This window comes from Schistocerca nitens, chromosome 5, assembly GCF_023898315.1.
Source record: "Schistocerca nitens isolate TAMUIC-IGC-003100 chromosome 5, iqSchNite1.1, whole genome shotgun sequence".
Taxonomy (NCBI): Eukaryota; Metazoa; Arthropoda; class Insecta; order Orthoptera; family Acrididae; genus Schistocerca; species Schistocerca nitens.
This window is the reverse complement of record NC_064618.1, coordinates 810,424,278-810,437,475: the sequence shown is the minus strand read 5'-3', so window position 1 is coordinate 810,437,475 and position 13,198 is coordinate 810,424,278. Positions and strand designations below refer to the sequence as shown.

Sequence of the window (13,198 nt, the reverse complement as noted above, 5' to 3'; positions counted from 1 at the left end):
CCGAACGAACAGATACCATCTTCATACATATATAAGTACAGTTTTGTTTCCCAAACATACGGTTTTAACTACTTGATAATTTTATAGTCCGTAAGATGGTGACACCTTTCGCCCACAGACAAAACTACTTGCAGCTATCTACTGGATCCGAGAGCGTCTGTCATGCGATAACCGTGACCTATTGTACCCACCTGCTAGCTTCCGTCTCTTAATTACACAGGCGCGATGTAAGGCGCTACGCCTCACAGTACAATATACGCAGCCTTCTTTTGTACTAGCGGGTCCGATACTCGTGGTATCTAGTTGCCAGTTTCACAGCACATAAGCGCGTTCGGATACTTTTGACCAGACAGTGCACGTTATTTTGTACTTACCATGCGTGTTTTTTTAGTTACTTCGTCGTAATAGATAGCAAATTTGGACTGCTCTACTTTCCATGAAGCTCAGGACAGACAGGGAAGAGCTGGCGGGAGTCGAAGAGAGCGACAGGCTTTCGTGTTGCTCCTCAGAAGGAAGTTGCCGCTGCCCGGGGCCGGGCTGCCTGCCCCCCCCCCCCTCTGCGACACGCCGTAAGGAAGCGGAAGGACGGGCCACGCATGGGCAGTGCCAGCAGAGGAGAGCTGCCTGCTACTCGCGGAAAACCTGATTTACCAGACACGCGTCACGTGACCCTAACTAGGCTGAGTGGGACGTCTCTACTCTGCACGAAAGCACGACACACCCATCAGTACGGAAAGCGAAAACGTTTGCAATCACTGTACGTCACTATCAAGTCAAAATTTTCCGACCAACAGTAGTTGCGTCATCAGAACAGGAACGGCGCACAGGCTGACCAGAGTCTGCACGTGATTAAAAAACAACTAAAATTAGATCCACAATGTATAAGGCATGTTTGCACTTTCCTTGTGATTGCAGTGTACTCCCGTGATGCGTTTTACTACGTCGTACACAAAATACGCCAAAATACGCCCATCCTGTTTTTCTTCTAGATATAACCCTCGGACGACTTACTTGAACTATATGCGGTAAATGTGCCACATTGTACTATTTTTTTTATTTTAGGGTATGACCAAAGGTTCTAAAAAACAGGGAATATTCATCATAAGGCGAACTAAAGTAACAAATTCACAGAAGGGGTTATTTGTAAACTAAACTGCAGAACGAAATCCAACGAACTTTGCAACGGAATTTATACAAAGTTCATGATTATGTCGCGAGATGCAGTTTTTCGGCAAACTACGTATCAGTCAGGCCCAGCGCTGCTGAGTTGTGTAAGAGAAGAAGCAGATTTTTCCCGAAGTAGCTGCTTTTTCCTTAATCTGCAAATACATACGAAAAGTAATGTACGTGATTCCTGTAACGCCCAGTGTGAGTCGATAAGCAAGAGTTCTAATCTGTTCTTAGCGTACTTTACAGAAGTTGTCTGCTGCCCTGCTTCTGCTTGTTAACGTATAGCGTGGCCAGTTCCAAAACCCAGATAGCTCTGCTCCATTATGGAATTTACGGAACACGATATGGGAATGAATGAATACAGTGAAATTTAACTGCGTACTGAGGACAACTATGACAAATTTTGCCAAATGCGACGCCGAAGCCTGGTGGCACAGCGCTTTTCAGCTTCGCCTTATGAACATTCATAAGAGATGGTTGAAATTTCTGTCTACCAGCAAAGATTGGTATCGTATTTAGCATAATTTCCATATTTTTTCATATCCTTTTCTTTTTTGAAATAATTTTCACCGTAAAAATTGAGATGAGCTGATTTACTGCGCGCATCCTTCTATTATCTATAAAATGACGTAAAGAAAGATGACGGGTCTTTTGATGATATTATAGTTACTTTTGTATCTCGGTAGACAAAAATATTTAGAGCATTAGACCTATAATAAATACGCCTTCCTTTGCATAATCTGTACCGAAAACATCAGTTTGTTATCTGGAATCGACAAGGAAATATTAGTGTTATTACTGCTACGTATTGTAATGACATTGTGAAAACAGTACTGAATTGTAGACTAATTTTATTTGTTAATCATTTAATTTGATTTTCACTTATGACCGATGTTGTTGAGAAAAGTCAGCTTAGATCTTTTATTCGTGGTATATACTGTTGTAGTTTTGGCAGCTACGACTGACAGCACATACCATCAATAAAAGATCTAAGCTAACATTTCTCAACAACAGCAGTCACAAGAGAAAATTAAATAAAATGATTAACAAATAAAATTAGGCGGGAATTGAAGTTCCTTATGCACCAATAAGATTAGAAAGTAACAGCACCGCGATTCAATATGGATATAGCATGCAAATGGCCAAAGAGCTGAAATAGGCCTATTGCTACTGTATAATCTACAGCAGTAAAACAACATCAGGAATGAACAAGGTCACAACCGCAAAAAACTTTATTTTATGAGGTTACCGGTTTCGGTCTGTTTTAGACCACCTTCAGACCTACCGTCATGATTGGTACGGTGGTGGTGAACGGAGCAGGCGCTTTGACTCCACAAACGCTAACTGCTCAATTATCAATTATAGCAGCATTCTCGTTCACTAATGTTATTACGAGTATAATGTCATTACAAGACATCTACAACACTGCTCGTATCTGATTCATCCTCTACAGGGGGTGGACAAAAATACGGAAACACCAAAAACACGACACATTACCAAGCCTAAACGATGCAGGAAAGCCGTTTACAGCCGGCCGGTGTGGCCGAGCGGTTCTACGCGCTACAGTCTGGAACCGCGCGACCGCTACGGTCGCAGGTTCGAATCCTGCCTCGGGCATGGATGTGTGTGAGGTCCTAGGTTAGTTAGGTTTAAGTAGTTCTACGTTCTAGGGGACTGATGACCTCAGATGTTAAGTCCCTTAGTGCTCAGAGCCATTTGAACCATTTTTTGAAAACCGTTTACATTAAAAACTGCTTCTACTCGGCTTGGGATGGATAAATAACGGTCTTGTATGGTTTCAAGGGAATCTTACACCATACTTCCTGCAAAATAGCTGAAAATTCCGGTAACGATGATGCACCCTTCTCTACAAAGTAGACCAAGAAGGCTCAATAATATTGAGGGATGGTGAGTGTGGTGACCAGGAGGAGACGCGACAGTTCATCCTCGAACTCACAAAACCAATGCTGGATGATGTGAGCTATGTGTACAGGAGTCCTGTTGTCTTGGAACACAACATCACCATTTGGGAAGAAGCATTGTGCCACTGGATGGATCTTATCAGCCAAAACGGTCACATAATCCTTGGCAGTGGCGTGATCCTGTAGCGTAACTACAGAGTCCAGGTGTACCACGATATGACCGCCCAGTTCATCACCAGACCCCCGCAATGTTTCACTCTTCGGATGCAGACTTGGCTAGAAGTAGGAAAGGGTGTGAAAAAAGACTCATACGACCAAATAACTTACTTTCATTGCTCCCCACTCCAGGTTTTTTAACTTCGGAACCACGTTTTCCTGTTCTGGGCGTTTGCATAACTGATGAGTGCTTTTGGAATTCTAGTTCACCCTGAAATTGCCAGCTAATGGAACTGCTGTCGTGTTGTTTTGTTGCTGAGAGTGTTCGGGAGCGAGATATTTAGTTCTGCGGTGAGTTTTGAAGCTGTCGTTCTCTTATTTCTCGTCACAAACTTCTCCAACGGCGTCTATCACGTTGACCCAACACACATTTGCGTCCGTGGTTTGACTTAGCAGATGATGCTGTTCCACTTTCCAGCGAATGATGTTTTTGCGCTTTCGTTGTATGCGGTATACGAGTATATCTTCGTTACGGTGCCTGTTGAAACATTAGTCACTTCGGTTACCTTGGTTACGGAAACATCCACCGTACGAGCACCAACAATTTGCGCACGTTCGAGTTTACTTAGCTACGACATAATACACTCACAACTACACTGACCACGACTGGCACTTGGAAAATATTGAAGGCATTGCGCATGCGCCGTTCGTGGTCACATACAGGGTGGCGCACGAAATGTGTTACCAATTGTTTCTTTCACAATTTACGACGCACATTAGATATCCCGCTGGGATCTCTACAGGTACCAGCAGAGCTTGGAAAAACAAATGAGTTACGAAATGACGTGTAATTCATGATACTGCCGCTAGGAGACTAGTAAGCAGCAATGGCTGACAATGGGAGACTGACGACACAGCAACGATCAGCAATTGTGTTACTTTTTCATGAAACGCAAAGCCTTCTTGTGACTCAGAGGCGTTTTAGACAACAGATTAACACACGATTGGTCCCTTGCAAGAAGATCATCCACAGGTTGTACGATAAATTTGTACAGGAAGGAACAGTATTGGAAGCGAAGCGACCTCGGCCTAAGCCTGTTTCTTCGCCGGAGAATACTGAAGCGGTACGAGTTGCTGTACAGAGAAGTACCGGAAAATCGTGTAGAAAGGCAGCAGTGCAACTGGGAATATCCAGACGCTCCGTTCAACGCATTCTTAAAAGTGACCTCCATATGTACCCATACAAGATGACCTGTGCACAGAAGCTCACTGAAGAACACAAGCAGCAGAGACTACTGTTTGCTCACTGGGCGGAGGATAGGGAAGAACTCTCAACAACGTTGGTTTTCAGACGAGGCGCATTTTCATTTAGACGGTGTGGTTAACAAACACAATGTACGCTTTTGGGCCACTGAAAACCCATAAGTACTTCATGAACGACAACATTATGCTCCGAGGATTACAGCGTGGGCAGCTATTTCCAGTCACGGACTTATTGGACCCTTTTTCTTTGAAGAAACTGTGAATAGCGAGCGTTATTTGAGCATGCTTCGCAATAGCTTCATTCGACAGTTTCTTGCCACTGCCTTGCCCTTCAACACTTAATGGTTCATGCAAGATGGAGCAAGGCCACATACTGCAAACACTGTGTTGAAGTTTTTACACGAGCATTTATACATGCGGATCATTTTAATCAGGTTTCCAGATCGCTTCAATGACGGACAAAATTGCCCCCCCCCCCCCCCCCCCAATAATCCAGACCTCAATCCATGTGACTCTTTTCTTTGGAGGTTAGGAAAAAATTTTCCCGAAACATCCACGTGATTTAATGGAGCTCAGAAGACTTATTCTTCAAGCTTGCAGTGAAATTACGGAAGACATGTGCCGTAAGGTAATCACCAACTTCAGTGTTCGTTTGAAGGAAGTTAGGAAAAGAAATGGTGGACATATTGAGCATGTGCTGAGTTAGAACAAATCTCCATGGACGGCTCTTCGTTGTAGTATACGTTCCTTTCAGACTGTATTGACAATAAAGTTTATATTAAAAACAAAATGGCAACACATTTCGTGCGCCACCCTGTACAACAGCACCACGTGCAGGCTCGGACAGCATCTGCATTTAAGTTGAAACAGGCTCTTCCACATGTTTGTCCAATTCCTGTATGTATAGCCTGGGTGTTACCTGGGATGATGCGCGCCTGGTAGAAGACTGCGATTCCTGACCTCGCCTTTCGTTTCCTGTACCGGCTCGTAATCGTCAAGTTGTGCAAGCGTGTCGTGGCTTCTGGTGAAAGTGCAGCCGCGAAACTGCCGACAGCGACGATCCTTTGCTAGCCGCCATTACTCAGCACCTTTCTTTCGACGAAATCCCGTTTCGTCTTTACTGTTGTCCAGAGTGACAGAGGACATATTTGTCTCTCGTATTTCTATATTCTACTTATCTGAACACCTCAGAAGCATTACGCAGAAATGGGCACAAATGATCAACCGATTTACCTTACGGTAACTACAGAAAGATAAAAAATTCTGAATGTCGATACAAAATAGTAATGATCTTTACGTTTCATTCCGATTTTGAAACGTAGTTGACAGCTGTCTCATTTACCGTCAAGAAGGCCGTAAGAATTTCCGGGCACAGTCGTACAGGCTACTCTACGACAACTATACACGTTTGATATAAAGGTTAATTTTGAATGAATGTGTGCAAATAGTGAATTTCGTGGTGTTTATGGATAGATTTCAGCCTCGCTTCCGTCAACATGACATAGGATGTGTATAATTTTTTTAAGCATGGTGTGTAGATTGTCTTAGGTGATACTACTTTGACATAGAATAGGTAAGCGGTGACGTAATCCCACGCTGACCTGTGTAAAAGACTGCACCATTTTCTTTTGGATATAGTAAATCTTATGGTGCGCATTTGGTAATGGAACTATAATTCTGAAACCGGTTACACTTTAGCAAATTAGGCAGCAATGACAGCTGTTGGGAAAACAGTGTTCCAAATATATTCGTGTTTATACGGCTGCAGTCACAAGCTACCACTTTGTCAAGACGCACAAAGTGCAATATCCACATGATACTCAAGCAAATGAGGAACAGCACAAAAAACAGTAACACTGCAGATGTGATGATGTCCTCAGAGAAAAAAAATATTCTGAATCTTGACAATTTGTCGCCCTAGCTGTGACTGACTGGATTAAAATATAGTTTTATTTTGCGTTCACCACTATTGCGCAGTTTCGGATACGTAGCTGTTTTCACTTGTGCAACAGCCAAAGTGTCTGTGAAGTCGCACAGTGGCAATACACTTACGGATTGACCGCACTTTACAATTACAGTCATGACACCAAATGTTTCCTAAACACCTATGATGAAGCATACCAGTTAGTGTTAAAAGTGTAAGAGCACTTCGACTGCAACCCAGGTATGTGCATTTAGGGTTTTATACTATGCAACCACCTCAAAATGGCTACGTAGCTGAGTCCGTGCAGTAGTGGAGAATTCAAAATAAAAGAATAATTCAGTTCAACTAACGACAGACAAAGTAGTAGACTGTTCTTGTTTAGAAATTTGTTTTGACTACAAACCCCAAATCAAGTAAAATACTGCATATAGGATAGTTCTATAGGCTCCTCCTGCAGAAACGCATATCTGTCAATCTTTGAGATGCTGTTTATGCACACCACAACACACGAGTGGACTTTGAACTCCAAATGAACGAGACACGTCGGTTCTCTGCACCACTGTCTTAATGTCACTTCGTCAAAAACGGCAACTGTTTCCCAATAGTTGTCTTCAATACGCGGTAAAACTTCGCCATATTCATTCCCACACCGTGTCCCATAAATCCTTTTGGACAACAATTTCCGTGCCGGCCGTTATGACCGAGCGGTTCTAGGCGCTTCAGTCTGGAACCACATGACCGCTACGGTCGCAGGTTCGAATCCTGCCTCGGGCATGGATGTGTGTGGTGTCCTTGGGTTAGTTAGGTTTTAGTAGTTCTAAGTCTAGGGGACTGATGACGTCAGATGTTAAGTCCCGAAGTGCTCAGAGCCATTTGAACCATTTCATTAGAAACAAATAGTCGTACACTGTCTGATCAAAAGTAGCCAGACACCTATTAGTAGACATTAATATGGGGTTTGTCAGTCCTTCGCCTTCATGACGGCTTGAACCCTGCTGCGGACGCTTTAAATAAGGTGTCTGAATGTCTGTGGAGGAATGAAAGCCCATTCTTCCTCAACAGCCGAAACCAGAGAAGGCAGTGATGTTAGACGCTGGAATCAGGAGCGAATCGACGTTCTAGCTCATCCCGAACGTGTTCTATTGGGTTCTGCTCGGAGCTCTCAGCAGGCCAATCATTTCGGAATGTTATTGTCCACAAGCCACTGCCTCACAGATGCTACTTTATGACGAGATTCATTATCATCCTGGTACAGTCATCGTCTCCGAACTGTTCCCCTTATCCTTCCGCCGCGTTTGGCACTTTCTTAAGCTCAATAAGGGAAACCACACCCTAATCACAAACAACAGCCCCACACCGTAACAACACCTCCTCTGTACTTCACTATTGACGTCACAGATCATGACACCTACCGTTCTCCAGGCATTCGCCAAACACAACCTCTTCCACCTGATTGACACAGGATATAGCGTGATTCATCAGTCCGTATCACTCGTTTCCCATCGTCTACTGTCCAGTCGCATCGCTCTTTACCCCACCAATTTGCACTGATTACAGAAATTTTTGGCTCATTACAACCTGTTCCACTATTGTGCCTGTTCCTTTTAACTCCCTACATACAACCATTGCTACATGCGCTTCCGTGGCCGGGATCACTAGTCATCAGAGTGTTGAAAAAAAAAAGTGTTCACTGTATCTCTACTCCACGTTCCCTAATTGTCTTTGGTTTCTGGGGGAGGGAAGGGTACACGGTGGCCAGGCCTCAAAAAAACGCGCGCTTGTGCGGTGATGCTCGACCCTGGGTAAACCGGTTCGAGACTTGGTGGTAGGTCAAATTTCACTGCCAGTATTTGCTCGACAATAGGAAGAGAGGTGGTGGTGTGAAGTTCGTGATCACCAGGCCTTGCACCAATGTCCTGGCTTAAATACCAAATCTCTCTGCATTGTCTCATGAAGGAGGGTATGTGACACTGTCGATGGTGATTCGTCCGTCGGATGGGAACATTAAGCTTGGCGGCCCCCATGGTGTTCTTTGCAAGGCGTGGACTATGTGCTGGCATCATCTCTCATCATCTTCATCGTCATCTTCAGCTTCATACAGCAGAAACGTAACACTACAATCCACACACACAATACCTACATGTAATATTACAAACATTGTAATGAAGCATGTTGCGAATAAATAAACAAAGAAACAGCTATTGTGCTAGTTGGACTCATTATAGCACTGTGGAACTAACGAATGATTCCTTCCACTAATTTCATGCGGTGTTTTAACAACCACTTTTCGCAATGCTTGACGGACCTTGTCCGTCAGTACATGACGGTTGTGGTTTACCTGTCGTTGTTCCACTTCATAATCACATCACCAAAAGTCGACTTGGACAAGTTTAGAAGGGCTGAAATGGCCCTGGTCGATATGCTACTCAGATGACATCCAATGATTAGTGCATGTTCGAAGTGACTGAACTCTCCTGATGGACCCATTCTACTGTCACTGCTTCGCTACCGGCAACAGTCGACAGCCGCTTATCTGGCGAGCATTCCTTGCTCGGCATGTGTGCACGTTAAACATTAGAACGTTATTCCTGGTAAACCACTCGATGTGGGGCTATGATTACCTGACTTCCTGGATTGGCGTCAGGTGATATTGATGTGCAGATGCTTTTCATCAAGTTGCCGTGGAGAAAATTCTTCTCGCAGCAAGATTGGTCTCTGGTGATGTAGAGCTGAGTTGTCCTGAGGCTGCTGCGGAGAAAGTTACTCTCGCAGCAGGTACGACCAACGTGTTGTCGGCCTGCGGTGTTGTTGGTTGCTCAGTTCCAGGACGAGTCGATTTCGGGATTGGTCCGACTTCTCGTAGAAGGCGGGAGCAGCCTGCTGGTCTCTCCCCACCTAATTTCGTACCGGCTAGGCCGCGTCTAGTGACATCTACCTGTGAATTCCGCATTACATAGGGATGTTCGGACGATTTGGTCAGGTAGTAAATGTACTTCTTCGAAATGTGTTGTTGTATTTACCAAATTACAGGAAACTATGTTATTGGTCGTTTCCTTGTATCTGATGCCAAACTGACTAAACTTGCTGAAAAGCTGCATAGAGATGTGCAGAACTGCAACATCTTTATTACATAATTTGCTAAGACGTGTTGTAATAGCGTTTAATTGTTTGATCTGAGTGCCCTGTCTGTTTGTTTACAGAATGTGGGTGGCGGGGCTCATCTTCGTTGCCATCCTGCTGCTTCTCGCGTACCTCGACACAAGAAAACCGAGGAACTTTCCACCAGGTGAGTTGAACACCCTTCTACTGCAAAAGGGGTCAAAGGACCAATACTATTTCCTGTGTGTTTCGGCCATTTCCGTAGCTATTCGTTTTCATTTCCCAGAAAATACAAAGACAAAACAAGAAGTATTTTTTTTTAACTCTATTCCGTGAATAAAGTTCATAACGGCCAAGCGTTCTTTGCGATTTATCAATACGACTGTAAATCTTACCACAAGAGATATAGCATCTAGAGATTGTGCGTATTATGGAGGTACACATATGTTTCTTCTGTCTGCATTGGCTAATTATCTCCAATGCTCATATATTTTTCTTTCGCAGTTCAACCCCGATAGTAACGTCTGGCAATCTGGTTCTTAGATTCTCCCTAATCTGCATAAAGTGGGTCGTAGGGGAGACTCATAAAGCAAGCGGAATGTTGCCGCCAGAGTTGGCTAAGCTCGGTCAAAAGTCAAAGAACTTTCCAATGACGTCAGATATTCCCCCAGTACCATGAAGTTGGAAACAATAATGCTAGAAATTCTAGCAGCAGGCAGCCACTTCCAGAGAAGTAATAATAGCGGAAGAATGAGATAGACAGTGAGAATTCCCCTAACTGTATCAAAAAACAGTCAATCTTGAATGAAATTTTCACTCTACAGCGGAGTGTGCGCTGATATGAAACTTCCTGGCAGATTAAAACTGTGTGCCGGACCGAGACTCGAACTCTTCATATCACGCCAGTTTTGCTGAAAGACCTCAATGTTTCCACAGTATCAGGCTGATGCTTGGAGCTCGAGAAATCGGCGGACCGGCCAGCAGTTCCCCTGGTGTAAGAGGCGAGTCGTGTACCTTATGAGATGGAGACGCTGTTTAAAAGTGTTTCACGTTATTGAAGTCGGGAATTAGTGATTCATAGTGGTCGAACAATATAATCTGTCAGTTCACAGAAAGCTTATACTTATTTGTAAGCGCGTTCCTATGACGTGCATGGAGCTATGATCGCTTTTCGGAGGCGAGTGTTGCGGGATAGCAAGTGCGTGCGTCGTTAAGAGGCACAGGGCTCCTATTAGATCGTAGAGCAATTAGATGGCCAGAGGTGGTGTCTCATGGAAAGGGCAGAGTTAGTGAGCTGTAATTAAAGCTGCATCTCTTACCGCGAAAAGCTGATGCGTTTTTATTTTGACGTTAGTGTCTACCTACGTAGCTTTGAATTGTTACCCTGTTTTGTCTTTGAGAAGATTTCTGTAGAATTCCAATGAATTGTTTTGGACGTGTGATGCGGTTAAATCATCGCGAAACCGCGTCACACGTTGTTACTTCTATCACACCCTGAAGAATTTTACTAAAATGAACTCTAGCTGCAATAGTCTACACGAAGTCCTATTGGCCGCTTCTCCCGGGCTTACTGGGCGCCGGCAGTTTCAACAACAATGCGTTAACTGGCCTGTTAGGTGGCCTGGTCTCCCTATTTCAAGCACAGGTACGTCTCCACCGCGTGTCTTTTGCTGGCACGTGTTGATATTTCATCACTGGTCCGTACCCGCTGCCCACAGTGCTCATCTACGTACACTGTCTGCGCCTGCTACCCACTGGAATTTTTGACTCTCATCTTGTAACCATCCAATTGAGGCGGTACTCGACATTCTAGCCCGTGTATTTTAACCAATGTTAAATTAGTTATATGCATACATCCGATGATGCGGTTAAATCATCGCGAAACCGGTAGCGTATTATGCTGTGTAACAGAAGAATTGCTAACAGCTAAAGCGGCTACCAAAAAGTTTTTTTCAAGATTTTAATAGTTTTAAAAAAATTTTAAATATTTTATCGTGCACCTAATTTGTGGGTAGCCAGAGTGCAAATTCATATATTCTGAAGACCCTGCGGCAATGATACAACTACACGCTAGGTGAAATGGTTTGTGTGAGAAACCTGTCTTTAGCGATGAAGCAATACCAATTGCGAATAACACAGCGAACTTACGGAATGACTAAACCTGAGGAGGAAAAACATCCTACACTAAGGCGAAACACATCCGGGACTCGTTACAAGTTAATATGTTCTGTGCGATGTTGTAGTTTAAAGTTTTTGGCTGCTTTACCTTCACAGGACCAGCAGTTACAGGACACGTGAGTCAAGACATGGTGAAAGACTGGCTCATGTCTCAGCTGGAGACCGACAGTGAGGATTAAATATACCTACAACATGCTGCTATACCCCACTTGTACGTCGAATTTAGTAAATTATATTGTGTCATCTATACCAGCAAGCCTACCAGAACAACGGCAGTGCTCTCGATGAAAAGGGTAACAACGTGTAACGTCAATAACACGCCAAAGAAACGTAGCTACGGCACAGTAGGTATAACTTATTTAGTTATTTCTAATAACCGTTTTTAAAGAGAGAAGTAAACTAAATTTATCATCAATACTTTCTGAAAACCAGTCTTATGGCGGAAACGCCAAAGAGACTCAAAGATTAATACACTTTGGAATATACATGTATGATGGCCATGCAACTGCTCCGATGAAAACAGATGAGTTACATTCAGAAGGGAACAGGCGACAAATGAGAAACATGAAAACGGAACTTCGTGTAGGAAAGGCTGTTCTTGGCTCCAGTAACTGTGGACTGTACTTCAGGGACAGCAGACAGTACGAGTGTTTCTTCCTACACCACTTTCTACACTTGACAAGCTTTCACTTCCTGACCAAACGTACTGAAACAGAAACTCCGCATTAGTGTTTTATAACAATACCGTAGTATAGCTGACGAGCTTCAGAGAGAGTTTGTTCAACAGTCAGTCTCTCTCTCTCTCTCTCTCTCTCTCTCTCTCTCTCTCTTGCACGGATGCCCATCCTGTCTCCATAGCCGTCAGTTGACCACTATGAAATCCATATCCTGTAACATGATCGATGGTTGATAAATAAATATGAATATGAATTGATTCTGAGGCGGAGGTTGAGGACCAGAACAGTATTTGCATGAATGAGCGTGGAAAACCGCCTAAAAATCGCATTCTGGACGGCCAGTATGCCAGACGTATGGACGTTAACCGGCGTGCGGATTCGAAATGGTTCTGGTATCCTTCCCTGTCTCACAAGCTAGTGTGCTCGCGTTACGCTCTACGAGCAAGGCTGAGTTTATACAGCAGAAAACTGGAATGTTACGTCCTTCAGAAAAGTCATTCGCTACTAAATAAGTTTCAAAGACCAAGACAAACTTAAGCGCTCAAATGATGGTAACATTTTAAAACCGCTTTCCGTTACAGCATGCTTTTCACTCAAGAGAGAGATCTTCGTTGGCCTGTATACAACAGTCGTGAGGAATTTCTCAGATAGTCGAGGAAGATGAAAATTTATCTGTCATGGGGGATTAGAATTCGATAGCAGGAAAAACGAAAGAAGTAAAAACAATAAGTGAACACGGACTAGGGAGAGGAATGAAAGAAGAAACGGCCTGGCAGAATTTTTCATAGGGCATAATTTAATCATTGCTA

The 13,198-nt window shown here is 43.7% G+C and overlaps 1 protein-coding gene across 1 annotated transcript in view; it reads left to right on the top strand.

Annotated features, from left to right (window-relative positions):
• Positions 1–13,198, top strand: part of LOC126259757 (probable cytochrome P450 303a1) — a 148,076-nt gene that overhangs the window by 38,390 nt on the left and 96,488 nt on the right. The window contains exon 2 of the mRNA XM_049956749.1: positions 9,636–9,721. Coding sequence (XP_049812706.1) covers positions 9,636–9,721 — 86 coding nt within the window. The remainder of the gene's footprint in view (positions 1–9,635; positions 9,722–13,198) is intronic.